The 13,739-nt window shown below is 49.3% G+C and overlaps 1 protein-coding gene across 2 annotated transcripts in view; it reads left to right on the top strand.

The window, feature by feature from the left end:
* smo (smoothened, frizzled class receptor) overlaps positions 1-13,259 on the top strand; it is a 164,465-nt gene extending 151,206 nt beyond the window's left edge. For both annotated transcript variants that reach the window (XM_075690864.1, XM_075690863.1), the window contains 2 exons: positions 904-1,047; positions 11,055-13,259. In XM_075690864.1, the coding sequence (XP_075546979.1) occupies positions 904-1,047; positions 11,055-13,015 (2,105 nt within the window). In that variant the 3' untranslated portion in view covers positions 13,016-13,259. The remainder of the gene's footprint in view (positions 1-903; positions 1,048-11,054) is intronic.
* The last annotated feature ends 480 nt before the right edge of the window (positions 13,260-13,739 follow it).

Raw genomic sequence — 13,739 nt, 5'->3', positions numbered from 1 at the left:
TTGTTTTTCCGAATGAGAGAAAGTTTTATTTCTGTGTGAAAAAATGAGGTGCACGGTACTTTTAAGGACTTTTCTATCTTGAGGTCATGGCAAACAGGTGCGCGTTACAATCGAGGGCGGTTTTCTGTTCCTTTTTTTGGTCACAGAAAACGGGTGCATGTTATAATCGAGGGCGCATTAAAATTGAGTAAATACGGTAGATTTTATGCTGCTAGCTCTAGTCATTGTCTGTGTGAAAGTATAAACATTATAACAAGAAGCTTTCTAACCAGATCTGCTGAACCTATTATCGGCTATTGACAATAGAGCATCTGCCCCGTTCGAAAGGGCATTGTGTACCCTTGAGCTCAATCTCTCCGTAAATGAAACTTCTGATTAACGGAATGTATTTCCCTAGTTCCTTAAGGTTCCGTCCATTCAGAGTATTTAATAAAGCTGTGCAAGATCAGCGAAATATCCTGCAAGACTTCCTAAAGAATGAGGATGGAAAGCTCAGCTCTTGTGGTGTCTGCTCCTCTGTCATTCTTGTGTTTTTGACGCTGTGCCTATTACTGCGGACTTCGTAAGAGGCTGGCGAAATCCTACTGGAATTCCTTTCCTGCATGAAGATCATCCAAGTGTTCAAGTACCTGCCATGGTGGCATAGCATCTATGTGTTGCGCTGCTAAGAACAAGTTCACGGGATCAAATCCCAGCCACGACAGCCACATTTCGATGGGGGCAAAATGCAAAAATGCCTGTGTCTTCGCCATTGGGGGCACATTAAAGATCCCCTGGGGATCAAAATTAATCCGGAGTCCCCCACTACGGTGTGCCTCATAATCAAATTGCGGTTTTAGTTTGTAAAACCCCAGAATTCAATTCCAATTCAGGTGTTCAAGCATAGACCTTGTTCTTGTGCAGGAATGAACCTGGACATGAACAGCGTGACATCGCAAGACCTGTCATCTACTTGGGCTGCAGCACTTCCAGGATTTCTGCACCGTCGAGGTGCTGTTGCAGGGCCAACTGCAATTCCACCAGTTCGCCGTTACTCATCCACTTCTGGTAAGTTCTGCAAAAGAAATAATAGTGACGCTAAACTACCACATTTACTCGCGTAAATCCTGCACCCACATAAAAGTGCAAAAATTGTGAAAAAAAGTTTCATTAAGCTCCATTCGCATTTTGGCATGCTTGTGAATTTCCACGCCACCACTAGATGGCACTAGCTGTCTTGTCAGCAGTGGCATTACCATCACCATATCCCGCACTTAGTACCATTCCTACCAAACCACCACTTTGGTTGCCGACAAAGCGGTGCGGTAATGAAACGGCATGGCGGAGTGGTGTGGTAGTTGGCAGGTGCAGTGAGCACCAAGCTGTTGCAAGAAGTTCACCTTTTAATTCTTTGTACCAGAAGACCAGATTGGTGACTGGGCATGAAATCACATGCATGGTCTGGACTTACGGCCATGTGCATGAAGGGAAAAAAAAGCCGACTACCAAGTTCGTGTGGACTGGACAAAATACTATAACCTTGCTTGTGGGCATAAAGCCAATAAAGCTGTAAACTGATTTTATGCAGGAGAGCCCAGACTGGCAGTGCATCACAGAGTCAAGATTACACGTGCAGTACCTGTACTTCACGATGACCAGCGATGCGTGTATGGCTGCACGATGAGCGAACGCGAAATGCAGCCGCTGCGTCTGCCATCACGAAATTTCAAGTACAGTATATTTTAGTGGAGCACAACACTGAGGAAAAGCCTAAGAGAATTTTCCGCTGTGCTGGCACTTAAAAAAAAATGAACCATTTTACCATCACAATTACTTTTTTTCAGGCTGGCCATTTATTTGGAGGTTTTTGTGGCATTGACCACCAGACAGATAATTTTTAAAATTTTGCTCTTGTATTTCTGGGTCACAGCAACATCAGCAACAGCTCTGAATGGCTGCCAGTACAATTATTAGATGCTTTGGCACTCTTACTATGACTGCAGATGGCGTGCGTGCATCTATAATAAAAGAAGCTCTGAACCACCGTTTATCAAAGTTGAGAAATGCATTTGAAATTAAATTAGACTATTTCAGAAATACTTTGCTGCAGAAAGTTCTTCAATGCGTTGAGCAGAAGCGGAGTTACCGGCAGTCGAACATACCATTCGCGGTGTTTGCATTCCTTCTTCAATGATTCGCGCTGTGAGGGCTATGGCAAAGTGGGTTGCAAGTGGGAGTAGTATGGCTGCAAAGTCTTCCGCACAGCACAGTTACAGATGAAAACGTGGGTAGCAGAGGTGGCACAGGAGAAATGTATGGAGACCTTGCTTCTTGCAAACGTGTAGGCATAGGGCATATCTGGCTGAAGAAAGCTTGCAGTTTGGCAACGTAGTCGGCAGGTGATGGCATAGGTGTTCTGGTGGTTGCGGTAAAGAAATTGCATGGAAGGCATAGGTAAGTTCCACAGACTAGCTCAGCACAGGAGTAAAGCTCAGCACAGGAGTAACCTAAGTCATTCTTGAGTGCGGCTCTGATGCCAAGTGAGACGAGAGGCAAATGTGGAACACACTTCTCCAGCGATTCATACGCCATAGAGGAGGGCTTGAGATGCCGGTGAAAGATGTTGCACAACTGCTTACCACCTACAGTCGTTCTGAGAAGTTCGAGTAGCTCGTTGAAAAGTGCCGAGTCGAACTGCTGACCGCAATCGGTGACTATTGTGGATGGGCAGCCAAAATTTCCAACCCATGTAGATACGAAAGTTGCTGTAACAGTGGGCGTTGTGGGGTCTCTCACACCCGTACTCTTGGGACAAAGGAACGACAACACAGTAGTGCAAACAATCACAAGGGCATTTATTGCACCTTTCATAGATCAGTGCCTGCTAGCCGAGTTGCTATCCACAAAACATGCCGATGGGCGCGCGACAAATCTAGAAGTCTGACTCACCGCGACCGGAAGCGAGCGAATATGTTCGCCCCATGCTGGATCCCAAGGCCTGGTCGTTCGCGTGTATGGTCACGCGAATCGTGGCGCGTTCGAGGGCGGCCACGCGAGGCGGTCTCGCAGAAGCATGGGTCGGCGCGCACGCGGGAGACGTCCCTGCCGCGCGCCGACCGGGCAAGAGGGTCGCTGCACGTGCGGCACGACCGTCCCGCTTCCTGTCTCGAACCCAACAACGACAGAGCGCCTTGTCTCCCGGCGCCCGAGTAACCCCGCAGCGGCGCGACGCTCGCGCCATCTCTCGCACCGCGCTTGTACCACCCGACCGCCGCGGGCGCCAGGCCACGCGGCGGGCGAAGCCGCCCTGCAGGAGACGAGCCATGCGGGAAAACTAGATCTCAGGGGAGGCGTGAGAGTCACGCATCCCCACATCCCCCCAACCTTAAATCACTACATATTCCGGCGAGACATGTGACACGGTCTAACATCAAACTGTGCTTCGCAAACAAGGTAGAACATTAAACAGTGGTCGCGCCGAAGAAATGTCCGCACGCTGTCACTAACATGCGAGCCGACATTGTCCTTGGGTGCACCGCGGGCGTCCGCCGGTCACAGCGGCAGCTTTGCAGACTCGACGGCACGATGCCAGGCCAGGACTCCGGAGACGACGACGCAATAGTCGGTACGAACAAGCGTCGCTCGCGCCGACGCGCCCTGCTGGGAAGAGCCGCCGTAGCTGTCGGTGACCGCCGGCCCTTTTGTCCGCCTCCGAGGGTTGTGAGCTGGATGCAGGAGGCCGCCGAAGTCGCTGCGCCGAACTGGCCACAGCATCACCATCGCCCGGGGTGACTCGGTCGTAGTCCGGGGCAGCAGCGCAGACGATGTGCAGGTGACAGCAAACCAGGGGTGACTCCAATCACGCTGCGTAAACTCAACACACTCGGCAAACACTAAAGTAGTGCAAGGGAGAGGAATTCTGCATGCGCATCGCCCACGTGGTACGATGTTCAACTCGGCTAGCAAAAGATCGGGCAGCTACTCAGATGCTAAGTTCACGTGAACGAAGCTCGCTTTCTTGAGTCGAACGAGTAATTTCAATTCGTGCGAGGCTAAATAGAATGAGGGAAGCGAATTGCAACACCTCAACGCCACGGTCCACCAGGTTGTGTCCCTCCACGTGCGACAGGCAGCTTCGTAAAGCCTTAGGCCTAAAGCGTCGCTACCCTGACAACAACCGGCATCCAAAAACAACACCCAAAATGGGCGCAAAACAGGCAGCCGCGAGGAGACGTTAGCTCTGTGAGGTGGTCCTACTCCGCTCGGTGCACGCAGCATCAGAGTTGACGGCGCCCACCGTCCCAGACGGTGTCGGAGCGCCCGGTGCCAGGCCGCAATACCAGTCAGCCCGTAGTGGCACCCGTGGCCCGCGGCCACCCGGCTCCCAGAGCCGTGACTTCATCAGAGTCAAACAGATAGGAGAAGCTATTTACATGAGAAATTCGGACCACCCACGAGGCTTCCGTACTCACTCGCTTCAGGCTTGCCACTGCTCTGCGGGCGCTCAGCCTCGCTCTCCCAGGATGCAAGACCACGTGGCTCTCGTACTGACGAATTTCATTAAAAAAAAACACTTGCGGAAAGGCTTAGCATGTTGACATGTTCAAACACACTACAGCCACCATCACCTCGCTCAAGAAAGCACGCCGCCGACGCTAGCGATCAAAATTCACGCTAGGCCTACGCTTCGGTTCAAACAAAGGTCTCGAACGAAGCAGAACTGTTAAAACTATCGTCCGATGCCCCAAGAGGTCCACGTTGGGCAGCCAGATGTGGTGCGACAAATCTAGAAGTCTGACTCACCGCGACCGGAAGCGAGCGAATATGTTCGCCCCATGCTGGATCCCAAGACCTGGTCGTTCGCGTGTATGGTCACGCGAATCGTGGCGCGTTCGAGGGCGGCCACGCGAGGCGGTCTCGCAGAAGCATGGGTCGGCGCGCACGCGGGATACGTCCCCGCCGCGCGCCGACCCGCCGGGCAAGAGGGTCGCTGCACGTGCGGCACGACCGTCCCGCTTCCTGTCTCGAACCCAACAACGACAGAGCGCCTTGTCTCCCGGCGCCCGAGTAACCCCGCAGCGGCGCGACGCTCGCGCCATCTCTCGCACCGCGCTTGTACCACCCGACCGCCGCGGGCGCCAGGCTACGCGGCGGGCGAAGCCGCCCTGCAGGAGACGAGCCATGCGGGAAAACTAGATCTCAGGGGAGGCGTGAGAGTCACTCATCCCCACAGCGTTAAGATGTCAGATATGGGTGAACCTTCTGGCCACCGTGTGTAGCTGTCAACGCATGTCAGTATGTGTCAGTAACCTTTCGAAGGTGCAACAGGGCTGACGAGGTCGAGGTGCATGGTGTCAAAACGAGCATCTGGTGGAAGAAAAGATTTGTCAGGCGGATCGGGGTGACGCTGGATCTTGGAGCATTGACACGACAAACATCAGCAAACCCATTCGCGAACTCTTGCGCTTAGCTGAGGTCAAACAAAACGACTAGAAAGAAGCTTCTGTGTCGTACGTATTTCAAGATGTGACAAGTTGTGCATAATTTCGAATAAACGTCTGCAAAGGAAGGCTGGAACGTATGGTCGCGGTGTGCCGGTAGTAGTGTCACACACAACTGATGTACCATCTGGAGTCAAAACGATATCCTCCGATTTCAGGGAGGTTGATGAATTCCGGAAGGTACAAAGTTCAGTTTCGTCATGCTGTTGACTGGCGAGTAAGTCCACATCGATGGTGAAAGGTTCTGATGTCAATGTGGAAATGGCCTTGACGCAACTCAGAATGTTGGCTGGAATGTACCCTTGATATGACGGAACATTGTTGTACTGTCTGGTCTTATCCGCTTAATGTCTCATACGGATTCTATTTGGGCCCAAGACATTAAACATATTTGCAAGTTGGCGGAGTGCTTGAAGTCTTCACTTGTGCCGCGGGTCGACCCAGTATTGCACTATCTACGAGATCAGCCCACGGTTTTTGCATATGCAGAACAAAAATGCACGGAACCCTAGCCGTAGACAGCTTCGCTGTAAAAGACTGAACAGTGTGGTGATGCCTGTCTTGGGAATGGCTTCTGCAGCAACCTGTAGTTGATGATAAGCACGAACGAGATCAATCTTAGAAAAGATTGTGCCACTGTGCAACGCTATCGTGAGTCCTGAATGTTTGGGAGAGAGTAGCGAGCAGGAACTGCAATTTTGTTTAGCACCCGGTAATCGCTGCATGGGTGCCAGTCTCCAGTCTTTTAGGCACCATGTGAAGTGGCAATACCCAATTACTGGAGGAAGGGCAGATGATGCCAAGTTGCAGCGTATGTTCGAACTCTGCGTGAGCGATCTTGAAATGCCGGGTTCAGAAATGGACTGGTGGGCTGCAGGTGGCAATGTGATGGCACACGTCATGTTGGACCGATTGCGTCCAGTCCGGCAGGCGGGTCAAAGTGGGAAACTTGCCTAGAAGCTCGGTGAATGGTTAATCCAACATGGCAGAAATAGGCGCGATTGGCGATGTGCTTGTTGCTGGAACACCTGGAATGGACAGCTGGGTGATGGAGTCGACGAGATGGCATTGTTGGACATCGACAAAGAGTCCGTATTTGTGCAAGAACTCTGTTCCAGTGAGTACACGACAGATGTCTGCAACCAGGAAAATTCAGTGAAATGCTCGTTGAAGACCACGGTTCAGCCTGACGAAGAAAACTGGAATGCTGGTGCCATTGACAGCTTGCAAAAACAGCACAGGTGTCGCTTTTCGGTTAGGGTGTTGGGCGGGAATAATGCTTACGTCAGCTCCTGTGTTGACTAAGAACTGTTGTTTCGTAACTTTGTCCATCATGTAGAAAAGGCAACTCGTGTGTTTGGCTGGACCGCTCGTCGCCGTTAGAGGTTGGCCGGCCTGCTTCCCTGCCAAGTGCAGGGACGCCAACTGTGGTGAGTGTCATTTCCAAAATGGCGGGGGGTGCGAGGCGTTTTAGGTGATGTTTCATGGTGGGTGCCTGTGCATCTTGATTTGCTGGAACTGTGGCTGCATGGGCAACGAGATGACGTGTGGCAGTGTTCTGCTGCACAAATGTTGCGTTTCAGGCACTCATACAAGGAGTCGGGCAGAGATTGCGCTGCCAAAGAGCACGGGAGGGTTTGCAAGACAGCTGTATTGTCACCCGGAGACTATGTCATTGCTGCGATGGTTGGGGTGACCACTACCATGAATTTGTCAGCCAATACGGCATGTCCGGTAAGATCCATGGTAGAAGCAGTCGACAGGACTAGCTTCATGCCAGGACTGTGCACAACTGCAAAATTTGCCGGAGATGTTCACAGCAGAGTGTTTTTCACCAAGACGGAGATGTGGTTCAGGGCACCTTTAAAGAGACACTAAAGGCAAATATTAAGTCAAGCTAAAATGATAGATTAATGCTCGAGAACATCTGAGGCATCATATTGCAAACAGAGCTTTAGTAATAGAGAAATTGAGGCAAATGCAGGACATGATTTGAGACTCCCCCTGGACAATCAATTACTAGCCCGATAACATGGGCACTCCTCAATATAATTTTTTCACTAGTGCTCAACTACTTGTAATAATAAGATCATTGCATTATAAGATGGAAGAAGATGCTACTTGTAGAGTTCTATTTGATATTGAGAAAAAAGAGCTCACCGATACTACCCTTGACAACGACGTCGGCGGTTGAAATCCTTCGTTTTTGCTTGGCTCTGTGTTGCCTGTGTTTTCGTGTTTCGGTAGTTTTGTTATCACGTAGTGCAGCGCTCCTTTTGTTGGCTCGTGAAAATCACACAAACTGCAAGCAGCAGAGAATGTCAAGTCCATGTAAAGTTGGCCAATGCCCGAACAGTCTACGCCACTTGACCAAGAGCAGCTACACTGGTAAATCCAGGCCTCTGCCTTGGCTTGGTTTGTTCATGGCCGCACGTTTGCGTTTTGCACAAGAAACTGTAGCGCCATTTTTCGGGTGCCATTTTACTGACGGCAGTAAAGGGCGGTGATGGCTTATGAAATTTCACCGCTCCCCCGTTGGGGAGTGGTGGAGACACTTTTCACTCCCTGTATGCTTCACTGGGTAACATGAATGTAATGCAGCAAAGTTAGCTTCAGGAAACCAGCCACCATGTAATCTATATTAGAATTTTGCCTCACACGATCTCTTAACGCATGTGTTGATCTGAAGTGAGCTGAGTTAGGTCTGAAAACAGAAGTGGCGCTAGCGTCCAAGCAAAGCGCTGGGGTCCACATTACTGGACCCCACTGCATCATCGGAAATCGCATGGGAACGTGAGGAACAAATGCTTCCTGCCTATTTATTTATTTGTTTGCATAGCCTTATATAATCTTTATTCTTGTGTTTACTGCTGTGCATAATGACGCCTTGGCGGTGTGCTTTCAGAACTGCGTCGTCGCCATCCATGACTGCATCGATAACGGTCTCTTCAGCAACGGTTGCGCTTTGACTCAATTGGCCGCATACATTTAGAACCGTGCGATCGTCCTTTGTGATTGTGTCAATAGCGACCGTAGTTTCGTCCGCAGAAGTTGCGGCAAACGGTATATATAGTTTCGCTCTGAAACGTTGCGCGTTAGTCGCTGGCTTTCAAAACTGCATGGTGAGCATATCGTGCCGATAGCGATTATGGTTTTGTCTGGAGCGGTTGTGGCAAACAGTAGTTTCGCTTTGACTCAGTGGGCATTGGTCGTATACTTTTGGAACTGTGTGATCGTCCTCCATGATTGTGTCAATAGTGACCATAGTTTCGTCCGCAGAAGTTGCGGCAAATGGTATATATAGTTTCGTTTTAATCAGTGCGCGTTGGTTGTAGGCTTTCAGAACTGCATGGTCAGCATATCGTGCCGATAGCGATTATGGTTTTGTCTGCAGCAGTTGTGAAAAAGAGTAATATCGCTTTGACTCGTGCGTTGGCCGCATGCTTCCAGAACTGTGTGGTCACCATCCGTGATCGCGTCAATAGCGACTGTGGTTTCGTCCACAGTGGTTGTGGCAAGCAGTAGTTTTGTTTTGACTCAGTGCAATGCACACGCAAAGTCAAGTACGACAGCTGCTGTCGAGGATGAAGAGCTACTATACCGTCGAAAAACTATACCTGCCGAAAAATTAATTGGGATGTGCGTGCAGAACTGAAGCACATGTTTGAATGAAGATACAGGTCTTGCGCCACTGCCGAACTCCAGAAGAAATTGCGAGGCCTTCGCCGTTGCGAGTGCTAATGAATCACATGGGGCGTAGTGCCATTGGAAGCATACTGCATGCTATTAGCAGGCGATAACCCAAATGCACCGCCATTCCGTGCGGCGCGATGTGAGCATCATGTTTCACTCCGGCATCACCCACCAGCTTGATTTAGTTTCGGTTTCCCATTGCCATCTCTCAGGCCACCGGAGCCCCAACAGCACTACGCACATCAGGGTCTGGTGGCGCAACGATTCGTGCAACGCTTCGCATTACGTAGATGTCAACTACAGTTGAGTCTGCCAAATTCTTAGTTAATTTGGATTGTACATTTTCCCAGTTATTACGTCTTTGCTCGCATTTTTTCAAAATAGTACGAACGAAGTTCTACTGTAGAAAAATTTTATAAGCAAGATTATTTTTAGTGGAACGACTGAGAGAGAGTAACTTGTAATTAAAATAATTGTGATCTTTCTTGTGTGATGCCTATCTTTGGCACATAAAGTGATAGTAGTTTGTACAGTATTCGTCTACTCATGCAGAAAGGAAAAAAAAAACATCCTGTTGATTGTGATGATTTAGTACGATTGCATTTGTGATCCTACGCACTCGGCAATGCTGCAAGGTTTGTCAAAATAACCTAACCAGTCCATTGCTGCATGCATCGAAATCAACTAAAGTTTGTTGATGACCCGCCATGGTTGCTTTGTGGCTATGGTGTTGGGCTGCTAAGCAGGAGGTCGTGGAATCGGATCCCGGCCACGGCGGCCACATTTTGACGGCGGTGAAATGCAAAAACACCTGTGTACTTAGATTTAAGTGCATGTTAAAGAACCCCAGGTGGTCCAAATTTCCGGAGTCCCCCACTACTGCGTGCCCCATACTCAGATGGTAGTTTTGGCATGTAAAACCTCATACTTTAATTTTTTTTTGAGTTTCATGATGTAGAATGATAACAACAAGTTTTAAGTATTAATTGCTTGTTCTGTGATAATAGAGATTCTTTTATCTAACTAAATTAAATGTTTCGTGCTTTGAAAACCTCTACATAAGTCACCTATTTAAATTGCTATTTCAATGCTTGGTTGGCAGGGGACTTGCAAAATGAACATATTTGCGTGCTTCTGCTTCTTCTCTTGAACAGCACCATTTGTAAAGGTAGATTATGGGTTCAAGAAAGTCTTGCTATGTAAGACTTTCCCACTACTGCGTGCCCCATACTCAGATGGTAGTTTTGGCATGTAAAACCTCATACTTTAATTTTTTTTTAAGTTTCATGATGTAGAATGATAACAACAAGTTTTAAGTATTAATTGCTTGTTCTGTGATAATAGAGATTCTTTTATCTAACTAAATTAAATGTTTCGTGCTTTGAAAACCTCTACATAAGTCACCTATTTAAATTGCTATTTCAATGCTTGGTTGGCAGGGGACTTGCAAAATGAACATATTTGCGTGCTTCTGCTTCTTCTCTTGAACAGCACCATTTGTAAAGGTAGATTATGGGTTCAAGAAAGTCTTGCTATGTAAGACGCACACCCTTCAAGATGTCATATCATTTGGCATTAGTGCACAGAAGCAATCATGAATTCACCGCTATTTGTTTCAGAATGAACACAAGCATTGTGTGCAGAGTGCCCATGCCATTGATGTAAAGATATATGCTGCTTGCACAACAGCTGGTTACTGCCATGTGTGCTTGGGTTGACATCACAGAATGTGTTGCATGTTTATTCTGTCAAGTTTCTTATTCACTGGATAAGTCAAACAGAAGCACTAGGTGTATGGACTTGGAAAGGTTAATTTGTTGTGCAATGCCATTCGGTGCAGTGTCTACAGCCTGTTGAATCTTGTTTCTTCTCCTGATGCAGATGTGAGCCGGCAGCTGTCGTTGAGTGTGCGGCGCCAGTCTCTTGACTCGCAGATGAGCTACCAGGTGGCAGCGGAGCAGCAGTGGCTTGCAGCACAACGAGCTATTGCACGCCATCAACGCCGGAAGACACGACGTGAGCGTGAACGACTCTTGCACATGGCAGCTCTGCACCGACCCTCGCCTTTTCCACACTCGGCACCCATCAGGCGTGGCAGCGACTCGTCAATGCAAAGCCTGGTGGCCGCAGCAACGTCGTCGCTTCAACGAGGCCTGCACGGCGCATCGACTATTTCCAAACCAGCGTCAGTGGCTCGGGCCACAAGCACCGGAGACCTAAACCCTGGCAGTGTGCTCTCCCAAAACCATTTGTCTCTGCTGAGGCCATCTGTCGTCACACAGAGGCGCAGTGAGCTACTAATCAACCCACCATTCACCCATGGCATGTCTGAATCAGGGTCTACACGCATGTCTATGCGGAATAGTATCACTGCACCATCTAACACTGCGGAAAGCATCAATTCTTCAACTGTGGCAGCAAATGGGACTTCTGCCACAGCTCAGACAAGCCAACCCAACCCAGCAGCTCCTCAAATGCCTGGCATTCTTCCGGGCTACCCTGCTCTGGCTGCAGCCAATCCTTACGCCGCCTACTTGAGCTATCTGAATGGCCTCCGCTTGCCGGGACACCCTCCACCCGAAGCCACCCTGCCACCTTTTGGCTATCCCACGCCATTTGGCTACCCAGGCTTTCCTTTCTACCCTCCCACTCTCTACCCATATGGTCAGGGTTTTGCATCGTACCCCGAACTGGATCCTGCACATGTGCCGCTCATTCCACTGCATCCGATGCCAGACAGTTCCAGCGAGACTGGCTTCATACCAATCATAACATCAGATTCGGACTTCACGGATGCTGGCATACGCAGTCCTCACATGCTGTCAGCCCAGCGCGCAGTGGAAGAGCGTGAGAGAGTGCTTGCAGCAGCAGCAATGGCTTCGCCATCACGACCTCAGACACACCAGGAGACACAGACTGAACGGAAACAGGAGACTCTCCTGACACCAACTCCCTTGAGGAAGGCACAGAGTGACAGGCCAGCTGCCACGCAACAACAGCCAGAGACAATCGAGATGCGGGAAATCAAGTCTGGCCAGTCAAGGTGGTCCAACGCATCGGTGCTGTCCAAGGCGAGAGTATCCAAATCTCCGCCTGGACAACAGCCAAAGCTCTCGTCACAGGCATCAAAGACTAACACGCCATTGCACAGGTTCAGTTCTGTGTCACCACCTGTGACTCAGTCGCCGTCTGCATTGTCACCTCTGGTCCAGCAGCAGAGAGAGAGTGTGTCACCAAGATGTTGTGAAGACTACCAAGCCATTGCCCTCCATGACCCTTGCAGTAGCAACAATACTCAACACAGCAACCTTAACACTCAAGTGTCATGGCCTCCCTGCCATCAACAGGTACATCAAGGGCTCCAGCATTGTTCGTGTCCACTGTACGGTCCTGAGGTGCTGTTGCACGCTCCATCACATGCATCATCATACCTGCACGGGTCCAACAGTGGCTACCAGCAAGGAGCTCTATGCATGGACCAGTACTGTACCGGACTAGCATCCGGAAGCACTGAGCCCAACACTTTGGATTCAACCACATCGGGCCACTCAAATTCAGATGGGCCACACAGCTGTCACACGTACCTCTTTGCGCCTGTGGAAAGCAACGGTGCAGAAGACGAGCCGCAGAGCTTCAGTGGAAATGGCTGTACAGCACAGTGTCCAGAACAGTGTCACACAGCTGTCGCACAACCACAGGAGCAGTTCACCAGTGACCATCTTGCAACACCACCACCTTTTCAACATCCTCCTTTCAGTGGATGTTGCGAGGGTACATCTTCATCACAACAGCAGAATCTCGGACCGCAGGGACTGACAGAGCCAGGGTTTGTGTCTAGGTGACTTTTCGATTGTGCAAGACTCTGCCTGCCCATATTTTGTTGCATCTTCACAGATTTATCGTGTCTTCATTCCTGCCAGCTCAAGAAGGAAAACAGTTGTCAGTGCTGTGCAGCTTCAAGAACAGTGGCTGCCATGTGGTTACCAGACACACGTTGATTGTTGTGTAGTTATAAATATACTGAGACATTGGTGGCTTTACATACTGTGCCTTCTGTTGAAAACCATAAAATATACCTGACAAAGAGTTGCAGTGCAGTTTAATTTTTGTTACAGTGACATGCATTTTTACTCAGACAGCTTGAGAAAATAAGTATACAGTAAAATCTTGTTACTATGAACACCACATTAACAAACTTTTCAGAAATCCCCTGCTGACTTCTTATAGTTTCAATGTAAAAATGTTTCAATACTACGAACTTCAGAACACCAAACATTTCAGAGAAACAATCATTATTCAGTTTTCCTGTAATGTTAACAATGCCTCAGAACTACGAACTAATATTTCGAAATTTGGGCATTCTTAGATTTCTGTGTATCCTTCATAGCAGCAGAAACAGTAGGCTAGCAGATGACAAGGCGCAGAGAGTGAACATCGCGGTGGATAGGTTCAGAAAACCTGAGACGGCGCCCGAGAAAAAAAGAATGCGGGCAAGCGGAGGTGACAACACATCAGGTTTTGCGAGCGCTTGCTCTGCCCAGAAAAGTGTCGCCTAGCAACACAGGT

Source organism: Dermacentor variabilis, chromosome 4 (genome assembly GCF_050947875.1).
Source record: "Dermacentor variabilis isolate Ectoservices chromosome 4, ASM5094787v1, whole genome shotgun sequence".
Classification (NCBI taxonomy): Eukaryota; Metazoa; Arthropoda; class Arachnida; order Ixodida; family Ixodidae; genus Dermacentor; species Dermacentor variabilis.
This window is presented reverse-complemented; position numbering and strand designations above follow the sequence as displayed.